Source organism: Quercus lobata, chromosome 12 (assembly GCF_001633185.2).
Source record: "Quercus lobata isolate SW786 chromosome 12, ValleyOak3.0 Primary Assembly, whole genome shotgun sequence".
Classification (NCBI taxonomy): Eukaryota; Viridiplantae; Streptophyta; class Magnoliopsida; order Fagales; family Fagaceae; genus Quercus; species Quercus lobata.
Genome location: NC_044915.1, coordinates 30,900,860 through 30,923,700, shown reverse-complemented (window position 1 = coordinate 30,923,700; position 22,841 = coordinate 30,900,860). Strand labels below are relative to the sequence as shown.

The following is a 22,841-nucleotide window of genomic DNA, read 5'->3' as shown; positions in this document are numbered from 1 at the left end:
TCTGTTCTCTTCTCTCTCTTCCTTCTCTGTTTCTCTATTTGCTCTTTCGTCTCTGAAGCTTCATCGCCATCCCCTGGGTTTTGGATTTTGGATATTGGATCAGCGTGGATCGGCGAGCTGGGTTTGGATCGGTGGGTTGGGATCGGTTGATGGTGGGTTTGAAATGGTGGATCTGTTGATCGGTGGGTGGATCGGTTGGGTTGATCATCGATAGCTCCGATGGTGGCTTTGGTGATGATTTTTTTTGAATGGGTTTGCTCTGATGGCTCCGGTGATGATTTTTTTTGAATGGGTTTGAATGGGTTTGCTCTGGTGACGATTTTTTTTGAATGGGTTTGCTTCGGTGGCTCTGGTGATGATGTTTTTTGAATGGGTTTGAATGAGTTTGCTCCGGTGATGATTTTTTTTGAATGGGTTTGCTCCGGTGATGATTTTTTTTTAATGGGCTTGCTCCAGTGATGATTTTTTTGATCGGTGGCCTGGGTTTCAAATCGGTGGCGTGGGTTTCAGATCGGTGGCTTGGGTTTGCTGATCGGTGGCTTGGGTGGTGGGTGTGGTGGCCATTGTTGGCTCCAACTGGTTTGATGGTTTATGTGTGTGGCTCTGTTGATGGTTTGTGTTTGTGTGTGTGGCTTTGTTGCTGGTTTGATGTTTGTGTTTGTGTGTGTGGGTGTGGTGATGGGTTTGGATAGGTTGATTGGTGTATCATGGGTGTGTGTGTGTTGTGTGTTGAATCGGTGCTAGAGGTTGAGAGAGAGGAATAAAAATGGCTGTTGGAAAGCCCAGGAAAATGAGACTGAAAACAGTTGGAAAGAAATAATAAAGAAAGGTTAAAAAATAATATTTTAATAAAAATAGAGTTTTGGGATATTGGAAATATTGTAAAATGGTATAGTATAATGATAAAGTGGTGTTTTAGAATGGTAAAACAGAATAGCATTGAAATTTTTCAATGTTAATGCTATTAGATATAGTTATTTTATGCCACCCACTAACTAAATTTAATATTTTTAAAAGAAATTTAATAAAATTTCTGCCCCTTTCATTTTGACCTCTCTTCGTCCGCTGCCCCTGGAATAAATCCCTTGTTCTCTCTCTTAGGTCACTAACCAAAAAGACTATAAATAAATCTCACAGGTTTTCAAAAGCAACGCTTACACTTACCCATAGATTCGGCTCTTGACAAAACCACAGCGCAGTGCACACTTGCTCTTCGCAAATCGCAAAACCTATTCAAACCAAAACACTCCCTCTCTCTCTCTCTCTGCTCCTACATCCATGTCGTCCTCCAAACCCCAGCTACCAAAACCACAACCAGAACAGCCACAAGAAGAAGAAGATGAATCCTCCAAACCTCAGAGCAAGAAAGCTGCGAAGAAAGAAGCGGCGAAGCTTGAGAAGCTAAAGCGCCGCCAGGAAGCCGCCGTGGCCTCCGGCGTTCAGTTGCTTTCGATGGAGGATCCGTTCGCCGAAAATTACGGCGACGTTCCGCTTTTGGACCTCCAGTCGAAGGTCGCTCCCGGTACCAGGGTTTGGACCGAGATCGGCAAGCTGGCTGAGCCGTTGAAGGACCAGTACGTGCTGGTGCGGGGTCGCGCGCAGCGGATCCGCGCCAAAGGGAAGACCGCACAGGGTGGGAGAAGTAAATGTGACGTTCAAGGAGCTGGTGCCCGAATTTTGGATTGAATCAAGAACGAGTCATACTTTTGGTGGCCGAACAAGATGAGGGGTGACCCATCGAGAAGAAATCAAAATCTGTATTGCATTTATCACCAAGATAAAGGGCATACCATCAAACAATGCACGGTGTTGAAAGACCATTTGGAGCAGTTAGTAAGGACGGGGCATTTAAAGGAGTTTGTTGTAGAGCCAAGGAATCAAGAAGCTGCACAGGGTGCCCAACCCTGAGGGAATCCTCTTCTGCCTCCTTTAGGTGTGATAGAAGTCATCCATGCTGCTTCAATAGTAACCTTAGTACCCGGAGAAAGGGGTTATTAATCGTAGTCCCGGTAGAGAATGGTCGAGATGAGCAGTCCTCTGAGAAGAGATTGAGGTATACCCGTGAATCTATTGCCTTCAATGATGACGATTTGGAAGGAATAGCCCAGCCACACAATAATGCGTTGGTGGTCACAACTCGGATAAATGGTTTTATAGTGAAGAGAGTATTGGTGGACCAAGGGAGTGGCACTGAGGTGATGTATCCTGACTTATTCAGGGGGCTTGGTTTGAAGAATGAAGATCTATCTAAGTATGATACGCCCTTAGTTGGATTTGATGGTCAGATGGTGGTTCTTGAAGGGCAAATTTCGCTCCTTGTGAACATGGAAGGAAAAGAGATGATGGTGACTTTTATAATGGTTAATTCATTTTCCCCATATTCAGTAATTCTTAGTAGACAGTGGATTCATGCAATGGGAGTAGTTTCGTCCACGTTACATGTCAAGGTTAAATTCCACACCAAACATGGTATCGCTACAGTAAGGGGAAACAAGCAAGTGGCAAGACAATGCTTGGTTGCTACTGTTAACCGAGAAATTAAACAGAAGGAGTCTACCGAAAAGGTCCCATTATAGCAGTTACAGGAACTCTTAGAGGAAAAGGGGGCTAGTTGTGCCGAACAGTTGATAAAGCTGAGTATATTGTCAGATGAGAATAGGAGTTTTCAGGTAGGAGCAGGAATGTCTGACAAAGATAGGGTGGAGATGTTGTTTTTGCTTGTACAAAATGTAGACATATTCGCTTGGAGCCCATACAAGGTGCTCGGGGTAGATCCGGAGTTTATAGTTTATAGGTTTAATGTAAATCCACTATTTCCTCCCAATAAGCAAAAGCTAAGGAGGTCGGCTAAAAAACACGTTGAGGCTGTTAAGCAAGAGGTGAAAAGGTTAAAAGAAGCTGGGGCAATAAATGAGGTTTTCTTTCCGGAGTGGTTAGCGAATATTGTAGTGGTGAAAAAGAAGAACGGAAAATGGAGGGTATGTGTAGACTTTACCAATCAGAACTGAGCATGCCCAAAAGACCTCTTCCCTGTTCCGAAGATTGATCAGCTAGTAGATGCAAAATGCGGACACCTGATGATGAGTTTCTGGATGCTTTTCAGGGTTACCATTAGATTGCCCTGGCTACTGAGGATCAGGAGAAGACAACGTTCATTTCTCCCGGTGCTAATTATCATTACCCTATGATGCCATTTGGTCTGAAGAATGCTAGGGCTACTTATCAAAGGATGATGACAAGGATATTTAGAGATAAGATTGGGCGTACAATGAAGGTATATATTGACGATATGGTGGTGAAGAGTAAAAAGGAGCAAGGGCACATCGATGATCTTTGGGAAGTGTTTGAAGTACTCTGACGACATAAGTTGCGTCTCAACGCAGACAAGTGCTCCTTTAGAGTAGAGGCTGGCAAGTTCCTGGGATATATGATTGCTCACCGAGGAATAGAAGTTAATCCCGATCAAATCATTGCTATAGAATGCCTCAAATTGCTGAGCAATCCAAAGGAAGTCCAGGTGTTGACCGGCATGCTACTGTGCTAAACCAGTTCATTTCTAAGTCCATAGACCGGTACTGTCCCTTCTACCAGCTTCTGAAAAAATGGAAGGGATTCCAATGGATCGAGGAATGTGAAAAGGCCTTCTAGGATTTAAAGGAGTATTTGATGTGAGCACCAATGTTGTCCACTCCAGAGCCTGGTGAGGATTTGTTCATGTATCTTTTGGTGTCCGAGCATGTCGTAAGTGTCATGTTGTTAAGGGATCAAGGTGTACAACAACTAGTATATTATGTTAACAAAACCATAGTCTATGCCGTGACAAGATATTTTCCCCTAGAGAAGTAGGTGTTAGCCTTAGTGCATGTCACGAGGAAATTGCCCCATTATTTTCAAGCTCATATCGTCTACGTGCTGACCGAGTATCCACTGCAATCCTTGTTAAAGAGATCTGATTTCACGGGCAAGATAGCCAAGTGGGGAACCTGGTTGGGCTCTTTTGACATAAGGTATAGGCCTAGAAGTTCAATGAAAGGTGAAGTTCTTGCAGACTTTGTTGCAGAATTTTCCCCGATAAAGGGGGTAGAGATTGTTTTCCATGTGGAAGTCCAGCCATGAGAGTATTTGTGGACAGTGCGTTTAGTGCCCTGGGGCTAGGGCAGGAATCATTATTATCACACCAGAAGGGATAAGGGTAGAACATTCCTTTAGGTTGGGCTTTAAGGCTTCCAACAATGAGGCTGAGTATGAAGTCTTACTTGCCGGGCTAAGAGTTGTCTTGGATTTGGGCACATAAGAAGTGGAGGTTTACTCAGATTCTCGATTGGTTGTTAATCAGGTGTAGGGAAGCTTTGAAGCCAAAGATCCCCAGATGATCGATTATTTACAGTTAGTAAAGCAGACTTTGAATCAGTTTTAGAAGGTAAAAGTCATTCAAATTGCTAGGGTGCAGAAACAGCATGCCGATTCTCTGGCAACCTTGGCGTCATCACTGATTGAGGAAGTACCCCAGCTGGTCACAGTAGAGGTGGTGATAGAACCTAGTATTGCTACAAGGGTAAATGTTTCAATGGTAGCAATGTCTAAACTGGATGGATCCAATCATTGACTTTTTGGCTGAGGATCGAGTGCCAGCCGATGGAAAAGAAGCAGATAGGGTACACAGGGTGATTGCTCGGTATTGGTTGTCGGCAGGTCGTAAACTGTACCGAAGGTCTTTCGGGGGACCGTATCTTCAATGCTTGCACCCCAGCAAGGTTGATGAGCTCTTGACTAAGCTCCATGAGGGGGTCTATGGTAGTCATGTTGGGGGACGTCCATTGGCCCACCAAGCAATGACCTAGGGATTTTGGTGGCCAAAAATGCACAAGGATGTTGCCAAATACGTCCGAAAGTGTGAGCAGTGTCAAAAGCATGCCCTTTTGATACATCAATCGGTGGGGAGTTTGAACCCTATCAATAACCCATGGCCCTTTGCACAATGGGGGCTGGATATTATTGGTCCATTCCTTCGAGCTACAGGAAACCGAAGATTTGTTCTAGTAGCCGTGGACTACTTTACAAAATGGACCGAGGCTGAGGCGCTAGCTAATATCCGAGATGTGGACGTTAAGAAGTTTGTGTGGAGAAACATAATAACAAGATTTGGGGTGCCAGAATCCCTGGTATTTGACAATGGATTACAATTTGACAGTAAAACCTTTCGAAAGTTCTGTAGTGACCTTGGTATTAAGAACATATATTCCACCTCGGCATATCCACTGAGTAATGGCCAAGCCGAGGCCACTAACAAGACGATTATGAATGGGTTGAAGAAGAGATTAGAAGGCATAAATGGAATGTGGGCCGAGGAGTTACCGAGTGTCTTGTGGTCATACTAGACTACCCCCAAAAGATCTACGGGAGAAACTCCATTTTCACTGACATATGGAGGGGAGGCAGTGATTCCAACTGAAGAAAAATTATGCAGTGCTCAGGTCTCAAGATTTGTCGCTGCCAAAAATGAAAAGCTAATGGTAAAGCAGTTAGACTCGTTAGAAGAATACCGAGAATCAGCAACCATAAGGCTGGTCGAGTATCAACAGAAGCTTGCTCGTCAGTACGAAAAGGATGTCAAGAGTAAAGAGTTCAGTGCCAAATATTTAGTGTTGCGGAAAGCAATGGGGAATGCTCGGGATGCCAGTGCCGGAAAGTTAGCTCCAAATTGGGAGGGTCCGTACAGGGTTACTACCATTGCTGGAGTTAGGGCATATTACTTGGAGGATACGGACGAGAGGCCACTTCCCTGTCCATGGAATGTTCAAAATTTACGAAGATTTTACCACTAATTGTAGGAGAAGCTATAAGTTAAATACAACTGCTGTGTAGAGAACAATGTTTATGCGTGTAATATACAGAAGTCGAATTACTGTCCTTACATTTATCTAAGAATAGAAACCTATGCTCGGTTCGATCCCGGTCACTGAACAGGTGGAAATCTTACATTTATTTTATCTATCTAAGGACAGAAACCTAAGCTCGGTTTGATCCCAGTCACTGAATAGGTGGAAATCTTATCTTTATTTTATCTTAACGATAAGGGCCTGTTTAATTCGATCACGGTTGCCGACCGAGCTAGAGCATTACTTATTCAGGTTAGTTGAGAACAAATGCTCAGTTAGGTTATATCTCGGCCATCGACTAGATGCACACCTTAACTCGGTTATATGATATATATAAATGAACAGAGTGAAACTATAGCAGAAATAATTTAACTCCCACACAAAGCAATAGTGATAAAAAAAAATCGTAAATAAAAACAAATTTAATGTCTTGTCACCCTATCCCAATGACTATAAGTAAATTAAGAAAAGCGAACAGAAAACCAAGGTAAATAAAAACAAATTTAATGTCTTGTTACCATATCCCAGTGACCATAGGCAAACATACTAGAGCAAATAAAATAAAGCAAAATTAAATGTGAAGTAAAAAGATTTCTTTGTCTTCTTCAAGCCACCGGGCCCTTAGGCTGAGATGGAACAGTATCCATGGCAGGCTGAGCTGAAACATCCATAGCAAGCTGGGCAGCAGGATCTGGATGTGGTGATGGGGTTGTGTGTGGCATGGTGTCTTGGTTGTTGGTGATTTCAAGATCAACCAACTCCACATGAGAGTCAATTTCTTGCACCAATTCCTTCATACTGGGAGTATTTTTTCTTCTTCAATGCCAGTGGGATTTTGAACTGAGGGAGGAGGCTTCGGGAATGGTATTTGCTCGAAGTTCCTCAATGGGGAATCATCGAGCACTCTTATCACTCGTAGAGCGGCTATCCACCTCTCATCGAACCCATGTCACCATGATTGGTGAACAATTGGTTCCACGGAGTTCTCAGTATTCGCGAAACCCTTGTTGTACCACTTATCCTCACAGGCTTCTAGGGCTGCCTTTAGCTCGCCAATTTCATTTGCCTGTGCCAAATTCAGACTCTCCACTTTAGCTAACTTGAGCTCTGTTTTCGCCAGCTTCACATCCATCTCTGTCAGCTTCTACTCTGCCAGTATCCGGGCACTCTCAGCCTCCTATGCTCTCTTGTTGTCATCCTCTGCAGCCTTACCCTTATCCTTCACCATGGCCTCAGCAACATCCTTTAAGGTCTTTTCTCGGCCTGCCTCCTCGGCAGCTTCCTTCAATCGATCTTTAATTATGTAAGCTAGTTGTGCTGCCTGTTACCACGATAATGATAAACAAGAAAAGGAAAAATACAAGTATATTCGTGCAACAGAAGAAGAATAAAATGTATTACCGTGATTGTGTGCCATTGCAATTGAGTAGCTAAGGATTCATTAGCATCGCCCAAGAAATAGTGCATGTCCTCGGGAAATTGAAGGCCTTGCCCCAGACTTCGGGCGACCCAACCACCCTCACCTTAAGCCCAACTTCTAACACTGGCCGTCACTAGGAGAGGCTCATTCTCGAGCCTAAAGATTGTTTACCACCCTCTAGCCAGGCAAGAAAAGGAAGATGTCATGTTGGACCCGACCTACACAATTGGGCAGGTGCTGCTAGTGGGCTCCCAGATAAGTATGCCACCCAATGCTGGAGCTGAGGGAGTTCTCAGGGGAGCATCCCTTAATACTTTTGATGGTTGGTCAGCGATTTCGGTTAGAATTAGAAAGGCATGATACCAGTCATACCCGTACAACCCTAACCTTTAGGTAGTAATCTGACTTAATATTACCACATAAACTCTACATAAAATTTATATTATGATGGTCTAGCTGTAGCTTGTACAATTGGTTTAATCGGCTGACACAACTCACTACTCAGTAAAAATTGGGGGGAGTTGGTCGGGACACAAGTCGTAAAATCTAAAAGTCCTAAGTATTGAAGGGTTCACGGGAAACCTAACATTTCCTTCTAAGATAGTCATTAAAGGAAAGAATACTACATGAGGGCGTTGCTGAAGAACGATATCACCCTCTTGACAATAAGCAACTTCTACATCCTTAGGGATATCATAGACCGCCCTAAAGTTAGTTAAAGATGCCTCGGTGTTAAGAAGATGGGAGAAACCCATTCTTAACTTTAGAGTAAGAAAAAGAAATTGAAAAAAGAGAAGGAATGGACGAAGAAACTTACTGTGGGCTATAGGAAATGGTGGTCTTGGTTGGAGTATGCACGGGAAGAATATGCTAGGCAAAGAAGGAGTTGGAGTAAGGACATAAAAAATGATATGAAGAGTAAGAAGGTACTATTTATCGGGGGAAGACAATAAAAAATGAGCGGTAAAAATCTTTTTAGATTTTTTTTTTTTTTTTTTTTTTGTAACTTCTACACGCATGGCCTTGGTTCACGAACCGTCAGGTCATGATTACAGGTAAATTTAACAAGCTGTCATAGCGCTTCTTTTAAGAAGGCATTAATAATTGTCTTATCTTTAATTTAATGACTGACGGTTAAGCTTCCTGAGAAATCCCTAGAGTATCATTAATTCGTTCTTGGTGGCTAGACACGAATCAAAGGGGGCTATTGTACGACATAAGGCTTTGAGCCCACTGGGCATTGGGCCTTAGCCCAAGCGCATTACTAAGACATTCTCAAGCCCAAATCCAATAGTGGGCTTATTCAACTAATTGCAAGATAGATAGGCCTATACCGATCATGTATGGGTTGATTGGGGGCTGTATTTACCTGGAACAACCTATGACCTCGGCAGCTCAGTATTGCCTTGGAGAATATCGCTGCCGAGCAACCTTTTGGAGGTAGGAACCAGTTCCAAAGTCATCTCCACCATTTCCAAAGAAGCATGTTTCATGTCAGGAATAATCAAATCGGACCCCATCCACACGAGTAAGACCATAACATAATCATGGAAACTCCACCAACCTTAAGCTATAAATAGGGGAAGTGAGTAGAGAGAGAGGGTTGGTCATACTAAGCGAAAGGTGAGAGCTAAAGAGAGATAGAACTAACCTCAGAGAGGAGCTTAAAAGAGAGGGGGGAGTTTTGCAAGGGCGAAGGAGTGTAGCTAAGTAGTTCAGTTGGGAGCTACCCGTAGTAGGAAACTCATAACTTATCATATAAATATTGTGAGCCCAACACTAGGCCCAGTCCAGTGAGGAAAATTAGGCACGCATAGGTACTATTCATGATTTTCACTGCATTTTTTTATACTATTCATGATTCTACAATACTATTTCAGCTAATTTTTAAGTAATTTCAACAACAAAAAATTTCAATCTCAGCAAAATAATGGATTCCAAACAAACTCTAAATTAGAAAAGATATAAATATTCAAACTGATTTGGTCACTAACCAAAAAGAAATTTAATAAAATTTCTACCCCTTTCAGTTTGACCTCTCTTCGTCCGCCGCCCCTGGATTAAATCCCTTTTTCTCTCTCTTACCGAATCTTTTCTTAGGTCACTAAACAAAAAGACTAAAATAATCCCACAGGTTTTCAAAAGCAACACTTACACTTACCCATTGTTAGTATATAGCTTAGATTAGTTTAGCCCATTGGGCTTAGTCTAGTATACTGTAATTATAGTTTATTATTTTTACTTGTACAGCACACATAACTTTACTTGTACTGCACACGTACCTAATCTATATAAGAACCTATATAAGGGTATATATTCTCACGCTTTATATTCTTAACACCCATAGATTCGGCTCTTGACAAAACCGCAGCGCAGTCCACACTTGCTCTTCGCAAATCGCAAAACCTATTCAAACCAAAACCGTCTGTCTCTCTCTCTCTCTGCTCCTACATCCATGTCGTCCTCTGAACCCCAGCTACCAAAACCACAACCAGAACAGCCACAAGAAGAAGAAGATGAATCCTCCAAACCTCAGAGCAAGAAAGCCGCCAAGAAAGAAGCCGCGAAGCTTGAGAAGCTAAAGCGCCGCCAGGAAGCCGCCGTGGCCTCCGGCGTTCAGTCGCTTTCGATGGAGGATCCGCTCGCCGACAATTACGGCGACGTTCCGCTTTTGGACCTCCAGTCGAAGGTCGCTCCCGGTACCAGGGTCTGGACCAAGATCGGCAAGCTGGCTGAGCCGTTGAAGGACCAGTACGTGCTGGTGCGGGGTCGCGCGCAGCGGATCCGCGCCAAAGGGAAGACCGCCTTCGTGGTTTTGAGGAAGAAAGGATTCACTGTGCAGTGCGTCCTCACGGAGCAGGACGGCGTCATTAGCCGCCCAATGCTGAAGTACGCCGCCGGGCTCACCCGCGAGTCGATCGTCGATGTTGAAGGCGTGGTCTCCGTCCCTGGAATAACGATTAACAGTACCACTCAGCAGGTTTCTACTTCAATTCCTAGCCAGCTTTTCATTTGTATCTATTCTATGAATATGTGAATGTATGGTGAAATTGTTTCATGCTTGAATACGATATGTTATGTGGCTATCTAGGAGAGTAAGTTTGAGTGGCTGCAGTTTCCAAAATGTTGAATTATTAATTATTTTAATGGACTCATAATAAATAAAGGAGACATCATGGGTTTTAGATTGCTCAACGGGTAAAATCTCTTATCGTCTCGAATACAGGACTTGAACCAATTGTTGTCTTGGCCTGATGATAAATCATCAAGATGCAGATACCATAGGTTTCAAATCGTATGGAATCAATTAAAAAATTGAAGGGAAACTAAACATGTTGGATTCTTCTATGAACAGTGGTTTGCAGATGTGTAATTGCTTTAAGTTTTTTTGCATGCCTTTCTGAAAAATACTGGGGGCAAGGTTGCACTGGGTATGGCGTCTTTTTTTTATTTTATTTTGTTTTATTTTTATTTTTAATTCCATTTAGGTTAGGTCTGTACTCTTATTGCTATTGTTGACATAAGTTTGGGTCTTTTCTCATTTAATGAAGTGATTTGGAGCTTTGACAAATGTTTTTGGAAATTTGTTTATTATATTGATGCATAAGAAATATTTATATGTTTGAAGGTTGAAATTCAAGTTCGAAAGATTTTCTGTGTTGACAAAGCTATGCCAACCTTACCCATCAATGTTGAAGATGCTGCTCGTAGTGATGTTGAAATTGAAAAAGCTTTGCAGGTACGTTCACTAATAAAGACCTCTCTCTCTATCTCTCTTGTCATTCCTACTTATCTTAGCATTTCAATTAGAAGATGCTATCAGTTGATGGCATATCTGCAATCAGCTTGAACTTTGCTAAAAATTATTACTGAAACGTTGGCCATTTCTACGTATATTTATCATTGGATCATTTGATGGGTGCAGAATGGAGAGCAGCTTGTTCGGGTTAACCAAGATACTCGTTTGAACTATAGAGTTCTTGACTTTCGAACGCCTGCTAATCAAGCAATTTTTCGCATTCAGGGTCAAGTTGGGAATGTAAGTTACTGCCCTTTCTGGATACTTGATATATTGCTTGTCATCATCATCATTATCATTGTGCACCTTGTATCAATTTTAGTAATCTGTAGATGCAGAATTTCTAGTTGGCCTCTCTTAAAAAGCACGTCAGTTGGTTTTCCATCGTGTGTGTGAGAGAGAGGAGGTGGTATCTCAAGTTACTGTCTCATATCTCAGTGGGATAATTTTCCATGAGAGAGAGAGAGTGAGTTGCCATTGATTGGACATAGAAGTAAAAATGGAAGCAGGGAGAGGCATGAAAGCATGAGAGAATAGTACTTCATAGTAATTTTATCAAAAAAGATGAACTAATAAATAATAATTGATGATTTTTTAAAGCACTTAAAATCATCATTTGGAACTCATTGAGTACTACCTCCTTTATTTGAATTAATTGTTTTGTAGGCTTTCATCTATTCCTCACATGTATCGTGAAATTAATTATATAGAAGTGGTATTGAATCATCAGTATTTCCAGGAGAAACAAGCCTGTCATTTTATTTCTATACATGAGCTTATTGAGTAGTGTCTAAATTTTATGCTGAAGAAGATGATGGTACTCTATGGATCCTAAGTAGGGTCCAAATTTGAGGTTTTTGTTGATCTTTTCATTAGGGTTAATTGTTATTTGAAATATTCCAAGGCTGGATGTCTATGTGCTTGATTATTTTCATTACTGTGCAGGTGTTTAGACAATTCTTGTTATCGGAGGATTTTGTTGAAATCCACACGCCAAAACTAATAGCTGGCTCAAGTGAAGGTGGTGCTTCTGTCTTTAAACTGGACTACAAGGGGAAACCTGCATGCCTAGCTCAATCACCTCAGCTTCACAAGCAAATGGCAATTTGTGGTGATTTTGAACGTGTGTTTGAGATTGGCCCTGTTTTCAGAGCAGAGGACTCCTTCACTCATCGACATTTGTGTGAGTTTACAGGTCTTGATGTTGAGATGGAAATCAATGAGCATTATTTTGAGGTAAAATTGGATTTCTGAGGTTTTTTTTCTAATCAGCATCTAAATTTAGTTATGGTCTAGACTTTGCTGAGGATCTGTGCTGGTTTGTGTAGGTTATGGATGTTGTGGACCGCTTATTTGTTGCAATGTTTGATTCCTTGAACAATAATTTTGCGAAGGAGCTAGAAGCAGTGAGGAGGCAATATCCATTTGAGCCTCTGAAGGTAATTATTTATTATGAGTTTCAAAATCTTGGAATACTTTGGTTGCAACATTCTGTTTGGTATATGATGTCTTGGACTCTTAGGTGCCTATATATTCAAGATGCTTATGAAAATTGCTTTATGTTTATCTGTTATAATACTTGTGGACTATTTAGGAACTATCTCCATTTTGCATCCCTCTTGGCTTGTCTTAATCTAAAATCTAATTTTAAGTTTTTATATGTGCAGTACCTGCGACAGACCCTAAGGCTGACATTTGAGGAAGGTATCCAAATGCTCAAGGTAATGATAATGCATTTAAGTTCAGCAAAAAAAGGATAATGCTTTTATGCCATTGCATCACCTTTGAACATATAGAATGTAGCTAAGATCATTAAGGTAGGAATAACCTGAACAAATAATAAAAATTAACAGTTGGGGGTTCAGTTCTTATTTACATAGCTTTATCATAATCACTTTCCTAATTCCAATACTTTGTCAGATTTCAATAATTTAGCAAAATTACATGAACCTTACCTTCACGGGTCAGAGGAAGGGACGTTGGTTAGTAGGGATAGTATGGGGGGATGAGTTGAGAGGAGGCCCGGCTACCTCGAATTAGCCACAAATCCTGTTTTAGCTTTATTTCCTAGGGATAGTATGGGGGGATTTCGTAGTTTCTTTATTGAATCTAAGTTGTTCCAGTTGGTGATTGAGGAAGGTGGGAATTTTTTCTCCCTTAAGATTCTTGAACGGGGTAAATACTACATGCAATCGGTGTTTATGGGCAAGAGTGCAGCTCTTTGGACAATGCGGAATCTGGAACACACCGTGAGTGGGGTTAGTCCTAAACAATTCTTCACGTTCAGGGAAGGGGATATTGCTTACACGATGCAGCGGGGGTCCAACTCGTATGGGCAGTACTTATCAGTGACAGAGCTTAAGGTAGGTGGGCTGCGGCGAACTATTATTATTCCTGCCGGAAAATTACAACAAGGATGGAGAACCTTTGGGATTGAATTAAGAAGGCTACTGGAACCTTCTCAATATGCGTTGGGTGGATCGAAATTTGTACCGTTCAGGTTTAAGCAAACCCCAAAATATCAACCTGTCAGGTCTTATGTGGAGGCTGTCAAAGTTCCAGTACAGGCAAGGTTGAAGAAGGTTCAGCAGCCCCTCCGCAAAGAAATAGTTCAGGCTGGTACTGTGATGAATTATGTGGAGTTTCCAAGTGATTATTCTTGCACACAGGTAGCAGTTTCTGGAACTCAGGCTGGTAGTTGTTCCCAGTCAGCCGTGGGTGGTGGTGAGGGATGGAAAGATGGTATTAACGGTAAGAATAATTTTGAGGAGAAAATCCCGGAAGGTAATAAATGCAATATTTCCTTGAAACCCAATTTGAATTCAAATATGTTTGAGTTTGGAAAGTTACGTGATAAGAGGAAGGGACGTTGGTTAGGGAGAGGTTTGATTGTGAATGTGAATGAAGTTGGAAAGAGGCGGGTATCTTGGGATGGTGTTAAAGGTGTTAAACAGGCTGGAAAATGGGTGAGTAAGACTCCCCATAATATTAGTGTGGGTCTGGGCTCAGCCAAACAGAATGCCCAAGCCTTGTTGGGCAAAAAAGAACCCACTTTGGGCCTGGGTCTGTCAAGCCCATTATCCTTTGAGGCTGGCGAGAGTTCAACTTCTGGACTTAAGGCTCTGGAGGCTTCACTTCAGACTGGATTAAGTATACTAAGCTCAGGTAGGAGTTCCACGAAGGAAGTTGAGAGCTCAAGGACCACACCCACCGCATCGGAGCAACATGCGACGCCGTTGTGGGTATCGGTGGACATGAATCCATCCTTAGCAGTGACGGAAGTGGTGGGCAAGGGAGAAGAGGACATCACGATCCCTTTAGCCCAGCCACCCACTGCGTCGACTGGACCAGCGGTGGTGGCTCAAGCCTCCCATGTTCTGACGTCGCCGATCAAAGAGCTGGGTGGGTCAAAACTGGTGCCGGTTGGGCCATCGGGCATGATATCGGAACCGGCAACGAATCCGATAGTACCGGCGAAAGCTTCTTTGGATATTCCAGAGGCATCGGTGGTTGGGGAGGAGGATTTTGTGGGTTTGGAAGGTCCGGGTAATTTTGTTTTTGAGGGAGCTCAATTAGCTGGCCCAACTATAAAGGATTTGGTGGGAGACTTAGATAAGTCTTGGGGTAATTCTAGAGACTGGATTTTACAATTACGTGATGGCAGGCGACTAGTGCTCCCATTGTCTCTGTATCGTTCTCCAGATAGTATGTCAGTCAGCTCTAGTTTGGAGGGAGATTGTGTACTAGGTAATGACTCTTGTACTTATGAAGGGCAGAGGGTTAGTTGGGCAGATGACTGTGCGGGGCTAGTAGAGTATTTTCCTGGGTCGGAGAGTGAGTTGTGGGAAGTTGGTGAAACGTTGAATTTGTGTGAGGATGGTGATGAGCCATTAGTTGTGTTACCTTTGGCCACGGAAGGTCCGACGGAGTTGGAGTCTAGTCAAGTGCAGGAGATTGGGTGTAAGGAGAGTGTGGATAGTTGCCAGCTATCACAGTGGGTAACCAATAGGATAAAGGCTTTCAAGAAATCTGTGGGCACTTCCTTGGAAGGTTTTGAGGAGCAGATTACTGGTTTGTTATTAGCCATTGAGGCCAAAAAGAAAGATAAAAAGAAACGTGAGGAGGGGGATCAGACGAAGTTGGTCAAGTCAGGCCAGAAAGGGCAACGGGAGTTGAAGAATCTGTTGACATCTTTGAAGGTTGAGTATGATCCAAATAAAGCAAGGAGTGTAAGTTCTGAGCGGGCTCTAGTGTCTTATCAATGAATGTGAAGATTATTTCTTGGAATGTAAGAGGGTTGAATGAGCAGGATAAGAGGCTCAGGGTTAGAAACTTGATTAGAAAGTGGGGGCCAGATGTGGTTTGTCTTCAAGAAACTAAAATGGGGTTGATTAATAGAGCGGTGATTCGTAGCTTGTGGGGTGGACAACATGTTGATTGGTCTTACTTAGGTTCTTGTGGAGCTTCTGGTGGGGTGTTAGTGATGTGGGACACTCGGGTTGTGAATAAAATGGAGGAAGCAGTGGGGAGATTTTCGGTTTCTTGTAAGTTTACAAATGTGTCAGATCAGTTTGTTTGGGCGTTTTCTGGTGTTTATGGTCCTAATTTACATAGAGACAGGAGGTTTTTATGGGAGGAACTTTGTGGCTTGAATAGCTGGTGGAGTGTCCCATGGTGTGTGGGTGGGGACTTCAATGTGGTTAGGTTCCCTTCTGAACGATTGGGGTCTATTTCTTTCACTACTGCTATGCGGGAGTTCTCCAATTTTATTTCAGAACAGGGTCTCATTGACTTGCCATTGCAAGGGGGTTCTTTTACTTGGTCAAATTCTAGAGAAGTTGTCTCGAAGGCTAGGCTGGATAGATTCTTGTTTTCTGCAGATTGGGAGGATAGGTTTCCAACAGTTTCTCAAAGACGGATGTCTAGGTTGTGCTCGGATCATTTTCCAATTGTTCTTGAGGGTGGATCCTTCCAGAGAGGGAGTATGCCGTTTAGATTTGAGAATATGTGGCTCAAGGATGAAGGTTTTGTGGATAGGGTTCGGTCTTGGTGGGATTCCTATCAGGTTCATGGTGCACCGAGTTTCATTCTGGCCAATAAATTGAAGCTCTTAAAAAATGATTTGAAAAGATGGAATGTGGAGGTGTTTGGTCATGTTGAAGTTCGGATTAAAAAATTGTGGAAGGACCTAAGTGTTCTTGAGAATATGGAGGAGAGTCGGGGTTTATCAGCAGAGGAAAAGGTAGAAATGGGTAGAATCCGTGATGAGTTAGAACAAGCTACTCTGTTGGAAGAAATAAGTTGGAGACAAAAATCTAGAGTTCTTTGTGTTAAGGAAGGTGACAGGAACACTAAATTTTTTCATCACATAGCTAACTCTCATAGGAGGGTTAATTCTATTGAGAGGCTTATGGTGGATGGGGTATTGTCTTCAGACCCGGCTGCTATAGCAGACTGTATCTCTCAGTTTTATAAGCAGCTTTATTTGGAGAATGTGGCTAATAGACCCGTATTAGATGATGTGGAGTTTGCTAGTATCTCGGTGGAAGATGCAAGTTGGCTAGATAGGCCTTTTGAGGAAGAAGAGGTGGTTGAGGTGATTAATGGTTTCAATGGTGACAAGGCACCTGGTCCAGATGGCTTTTCAATGGCATTCTTCCAGTCTTGTTGGGGCGTTTTGAAAGCAGAAATTATGGCTGTGTTCCACAATTTCCATACTCAGGCGGTGTTTGAGAAGAGTCTTAATGCCTCATTCCTTGCCCTTATTCCTAAGAAAGTGGATGCTGTGGAGGTCAAGGACTTTCGGCCCATTAGCTTAGTTGGCGGGATTTATAAGATTATCTCTAAGGTATTGGCTAATCGCCTTCGTAGGGTGGCGCATGGGCTTATTTCGGATTCACAAAATGCTTTTGTGAAGGGTAGACAGATTTTGGATTCCGTCCTGATTGCCTCTGAATGTATTGATAGTAGATTAAAGTCAGGAGTTCCAGGTGTGTTATGTAAATTGGATGTGGAAAAGGCATATGATCATGTGTGCTGGGATTTTTTAATGTATATGCTGCAGCGTTGTGGTTTCTCTGAGAAATGGAGAAAATGGATATGGTATTGCATTTCAACTGTAAAGTTTTCTATTCTGATCAATGGTAGCCTATCTGATTTCTTTGGTAGCTCTAGGGGGCTTCGGCAAGGGGATCCTTTATCTCCGTTGTTGTTTGATATTGTGATGGAGGCACTAAGCCGTATGTTGGATGTGGCTGCCTCCGCTGGGCAATTCTCAGGTTTTTCTGTGGGTAGTACGGTTGGTTCATCAGTGATGGTGTCTCACCTTTTATTTGCAGATGATACTCTGATTTTTTGTGATGCTGAACCTTCTCAGATTGCTAATTTGAGGGCGATACTTGCTAGATTTGAGGAGGTCTCAGGGCTTCATATTAATTTGGGGAAGTCTGAGCTGGTTCCTGTTGGTGGAGTACACAATTTGGAGGATTTGGTGGGTTTGTTGGGGTGTGGGCAGTCTTCTTTGCCCTTGAAATATTTGGGTCTTCCTTTAGGTGCCAAATTTAAGGATTTATCTGTTTGGAATCCTATCCTAGAGAGAATGGAGAGGAGATTAGCAGGTTGGAAGAGAATGTATTTATCTAAAGGGGGTAAGGTGACTCTCATTAAAAGCTCACTCTCGTCTTTACCTACATACTTTCTTTCCCTTTTTCCTTTACCAGGGAAGGTGGCAAAGCGTATGGAGAAATTACAGAGAGTCTTTCTGTGGAATGGGATTGGTGGTGAACCTAAAATACATTTAGTTAATTGGGCCAAGGTTTGTAGGCCTTTGCAGGAGGGGGGGTTGGGTATACGACGGTTGGGGAACTTTAATTCTGCATTGTTAGGTAAATGGTTGTGGAGGTATGGCATGGAGACTGATGCTTTATGGAGGAGGGTTGTAGAGGCAAAATATGGGAATATTTGGGGTGGTTGGTGTACGAAAAAGGTGACAAGTCCTTATGGAGTCAGCCTGTGGAGATACATTAGAAGTGGCTGGTTGAACCTCTCTAAATTCCTTGTTTATGAAGTGGGGGATGGTACTAGAGTGAAATTTTGGAAGCATTTGTGGTGTGGGGATGGTACTCTCCAAGAGGCATTTCCAGAGTTTTATCGTCTTAGTAGGTCAAAGGATTCCTCGGTGGCTGAAGTTATGGGTTGGTCTGCTGGGAGGTTTCATTGGAATGTGCAATTTCGTCGTCCACCACAAGATTGGGAAGAAGAAGCCTTTGACCGGTTTATGGAATTGATCTATTCTTCAACGGTGCGGGGGTTTGGTCCTGATAAGGTTTGTTGGAAACCTGCAAGGGATAGAGGTTTTGAGGTTAGAGGTTATTATAACTCATTCTACCCTCCTACTTTTGTTTCTTTTCCATGGAGAATGATATGGCAATCAAAGGTTCCCCCAAGGGTGGCGTTCTTTTCTTGGTCTGCTTCATTGGGTAAGATCTTAACAACAGATAACCTTCGTAAAAGACGAGTGATGGTGCTTGACTGGTGCTATATGTGTAAGAGGAGTGGGGAGTCGGTGGATCATCTTCTACTTCATTGCTCCATAGCTTGGGAGTTGTGGTCCATGGTTTTCTGCTTGTTTGGTATTCAATGGGTTATGCCTCATACTGTTCTTGAGTTGTTTGAGGCTTGGCAAGGAAAGTTTGTGCGACATCGCCACATTGATGTTTGGAGAATGGTGCCTCATTGCTTGATTTGGTGCATTTGGCGTGAAAGGAATGATAGAAGTTTTGAGGGTTGTGAACGCTCTTTACTGGAGCTTAAGTCTTTTTTCCTACACACTCTCTTTGAATGGAGTGTGGTTTTTTCTCATTTTTCTTGTTCTTCCTTTTCTTTGTTTCTTGACCGTTGTTCTTTTGTTTCTTGACTTGTGCCCCCATAGTACATCCCCAATGTACTCGGTTGGCAATCTTTTTATTATTAATAATATTCTTACGTTATTTATCAAAAAAAAGAAACTAATAGAATTGGCAGTTCCTCATGTCCATGTCCCTGGCACATAGGTTTTGAACAGAAAAAAAAAATATTCATAGTAACTAGGCAGGAGAAATGCAATTGAGTGGTATGTATTATTAGACACTCTCTTTAGCTGGTGAGGCAACTATTGGGATTGAGGGTTGGTGTTTTGTTGAGTTGTATTTGTGTTATGTGGTTGATCTACCCCCCACTCCTTCTCTACTTTTAGGAATTAGAACACAAAGAATAGGCAATGGAGGACTTCTAGTTCTAGATGGATTATAATTAGTTTCTACCCGTCCCATATTTATTTGAATGTTGTGCATTCTTTTCTTTCTCTTTTTGGCAGTAATTATTATCCTGTGTAAATTTCAAATTGTATAACTTTAAAAGAAAAGGTGATAGAATAGGCTGAATGGCTGAATGAAAAATTTATGGCATCTTTTGCTTTCAGTGATTTAAAATTGTGGGGGCTTATGCTTAGTAAGACTAACACTGAGTAACACATGGCTGCTGCTAATTGCAAAGTTTCCTTCCTTCTTTAAATTTTGTTAAGTTTCATTTTACTTTATTTTTGATAAATAAAGAAGGGGTGATCCTAAAGTTTGGCATGTTTGTACAGGATGCTGGTGTAGAAGTTGACCCTCTTGGGGACCTAAATACTGAGGCAGAAAGAAAGTTGGGACAACTTGTTCTAGAGAAGTAATTTAATCTTACTTGATCTTTTATCCTTACCTATGCTTTTTATATAGTTCTTTTCTTGTCTTTCTTATTTCCAGTTTGTTGTTAATGATTCAAAAATTGTACATAAATGACAAGCAGATTTTGTTTCTGATTATAGGTATGACACTGAGTTCTACATCCTCCACCGTTATCCTTTGGCAGTGAGACCATTTTATACAATGCCTTGCTACGATAATCCAACTTACAGTAACTCATTTGATGTCTTCATTCGAGGTAAATTATCGACTATTTCATTAGTACTGTTGTCGCACATATTTATTAAATCTCTTGCTGCCTTATTTTTCAAATTTTAAATAATCAACTATCGTCGCAAAGTTTTGGTGACTTTTCAATATTTATCCTTTTTGTGTTTTTTCATGTAATGTGTATTAGTCAGTCCTCATTCTGGAGATACTTTGTATCCTTGGATGCCTGTTTATTACCTAGATTATGCAACATTTTATATGTAGTGATTATGCAGCCAATATTGGCAACCTTTTGGATAGGTTGCACCAGTGGAGTTAGGGTGAATGGCTGAAAGCTATGTGATAGAGGGTGGATTGCAATTTTAGTGGCCTTTTGATAAATTGTGTTGGCTGTGGGCAGTGCACACTCTAAGTTAGATTTGGTTGAGCTTGCCCCTATGCAGAGCAAATTGATTAGAAGACTCAGCCCAATATCAATTAATTTCTTATATCCAAATTTTCTCTTTGTTTTGTGTCTGGTTTTTCTAAGATTTAATCTTGTAACCTATACAGAGAAAAAAAAATTGTGTAAACCTAAACTTTGATGGTTAAAAAGATCATACATCAGGGAATCACCAAGAGCCTTGTCCCTATGTCAAATTTTTTACTGTTGCGGAAGTCAAACACGAAGACTTAGTGTTGAGCACTTACTCATGCATGTAAAAAAAAGAGAGTTAAATCTCTCTTCTCTTATTAGAATAATGATTTTAGTAGTTGACTCAACAAATACCCTAAAAACAAATTTTTGTTGGATCTTGATTTAATTAAAACATTTTTTAGTAAATTTTTTATATAGAGATATAGAATTGTAGATGAAAAGTTGGGTATCAGACATGGGGTTTGAGGATACCCCAATGGTTCCATCACCTCTTGTGGTTCCTAGGCATTGGGATTTTAACCCAACCAGCCCCTGCCCATTACCTATATATATATATATATATATAAAGAAGTTGGATATCAGACAGATTGAGGTAGCTTGAAGAGATTGTTTCATTGTATGATCTTCAAATTAGGGATTTGAAAAAAAAAAAAAAATTGGGGCTTTCTGAATAAAAGATTTAGAATTTTTGGGTAGTGGTTAGGGCAAGATGAAGGAAAATTGCAACTGAACCATTGGCAAAGGTGTTTTTATGTTTCCATTGAATAATATTTTGTGTTTTGAATCTCCTAACAGCTTCTACTTTTTTTCCTTTTTATTTTTGGATTGGTAAGTTACAACACACCCACCCAGTGGGTTTTGAACCCAAGACACACTTAATAGGGAAGGAGATGCCAGTTGAGTTCTCATTGGCCTAATAGATTCTCTTTCATTGTAAACTGATCACCTGTTTTGAAGGTTAATCTGTGTGTCTGTCTATTTTGAATGTTAACAGTGCCTATTTTATTGGAAAATAGTAGAATGAGCAGTGTGCATGTTTTGAGGAAATACCATGCAATCATTTACATGATCTGAATCAATTTTTAATTCTTCTTTGGTTATTGATCTTAATTCACTTCTGTTTGTTACTCAGGTGAGGAGATAATTTCAGGAGCTCAGCGTGTACATAAAGCAGATTTCTTGGCTGAGCGTGCACAGGCATTAGGAATTGATGTCCAGTCAATATCAACATATGTTGATTCTTTCCGGTAATTTCTGTGTAACAGTTTTTTTTTTTTTTTTTTTAAATTTTCCATTATTCCTGTTTTAGCCAAGGCCACTTTCCCTTGCAGCTTCTTTCCACAGCTTAATTTCAACAAAAGAAAGGGGTGATAATTATGGTTATTGGTGAAATTAGAATTACAATTTACAGCTTTGTGCATTTAAGGGTTGCTTTTGTCAAATAATTTGAATGGATTGTCTAGCATTAGGCAGATGCCCTGCAGTCACTGAGCACACAAGAGTAAAAGTGTTCTTCTGAAATGGGGTTATGCACTCAAATTTTAGCTCGTGTGTTCTTATTCTTTAAATCCTTTTTCTTTTATTATTAAATCATTTTATGGGAACATGCTGCTTAATATTTTGAAAACAAGGTTTCTTTTCTCATGACTGAAATATTGTATTTTGGCTTATTACAGATATGGTGCACCTCCACATGGTGGGTTTGGTGTAGGATTGGAGCGTGTGGTGATGCTTTTCTGTGGTTTGAATAACATTCGGAAAACATCCCTTTTCCCTCGTGACCCACTTAGGATCGCTCCATGACGGAATATTTCAGCAGTCATCGACACTCCGATTCTCTTTTTTATTCTCCAAAATTTCATGCTTTAGAACTGTTGAGAAATTTATATGAGTTCCTGACAAAGGGGGAATATTTCTTTTTGGCTCTTTCAAAGCATGTGAAGCAATGACAAATTCCTATAAATTGTTACTACTTTTTATTGCCTTTATTTGCTGCTATCTGGAAGTCTTCATTTTCTTTTGCCTATGATAAAGTAACTCACACTCACACACACCAAAGGGAGTGAACCTATGCCATCACTTTCAGATGGAATGCCAGTTGGGCTACAGGACCATATCAACTGGTATGAGAAAGGATCTCTAAATAACCGCATATTTTGCCATCTGGACACGCCTCATGTGAGAATTACTGGTAAACTTGTTGCAGCTTTCATCTAGGACTGGCTTTCATGAGTTCATGACCATGCCATGGGCGGGATGAGTGGAGAGAAATGTTATTTTGGAAATCGCTTTATAGTTTAGGTTCTGATGTAGAAGGGTTAAATTACTTGGGCTATGTAATGATTGACCATACAAGTGTAACAATGTATTATTATATATATATATATAAAAG

The 22,841-nt window shown here is 41.3% G+C and overlaps 1 protein-coding gene across 3 annotated transcripts; it reads left to right on the top strand.

The window, feature by feature from the left end:
- Window positions 1-1,164: 1,164 nt before the first annotated feature.
- LOC115971499 (aspartate--tRNA ligase 2, cytoplasmic) lies at window positions 1,165-22,447 on the top strand. 3 transcript variants are annotated; one of them, XM_031091459.1, is made up of 11 exons: window positions 1,165-1,425; window positions 9,893-10,279; window positions 10,928-11,038; window positions 11,225-11,338; window positions 12,044-12,334; window positions 12,427-12,537; window positions 12,766-12,819; window positions 19,725-19,804; window positions 19,944-20,059; window positions 21,582-21,696; window positions 22,126-22,447. In XM_031091459.1, exons 1-11 carry the CDS (start codon window positions 1,279-1,281, stop codon window positions 22,250-22,252), a joined length of 1,653 nt encoding a protein of 550 aa, XP_030947319.1. In that variant the 5' UTR covers window positions 1,165-1,278; the 3' UTR covers window positions 22,253-22,447. The 3 variants fall into 3 exon arrangements, with proteins under 3 accessions (XP_030947319.1, XP_030947317.1, XP_030947318.1); XM_031091457.1 differs by lacking the exon at window positions 1,165-1,425 and having other exon boundaries at window positions 9,629-10,279; XM_031091458.1 differs by lacking the exons at window positions 1,165-1,425; window positions 22,126-22,447 and adding an exon at window positions 21,781-22,056 and having other exon boundaries at window positions 9,629-10,279.
- Window positions 22,448-22,841: the final 394 nt, after the last annotated feature.

Excerpts from the sequence above, each read along its gene's own strand:
- LOC115971499 (XM_031091459.1), top strand. The coding sequence starts at position 1,279 with ATGTCGTCCTCCAAACCCCAGCTACCAAAACCACAACCAGAACAGCCA. Across the intron at positions 1,426-9,892 it reads AGCGCCGCCAGGAAGCCGCC|GAAGCCGCCGTGGCCTCCGG; the intron begins GTGGCCTCCGGC and ends AAGCGCCGCCAG. Across the intron at positions 12,538-12,765 it reads ATCCATTTGAGCCTCTGAAG|TACCTGCGACAGACCCTAAG; the intron begins GTAATTATTTAT and ends TTATATGTGCAG.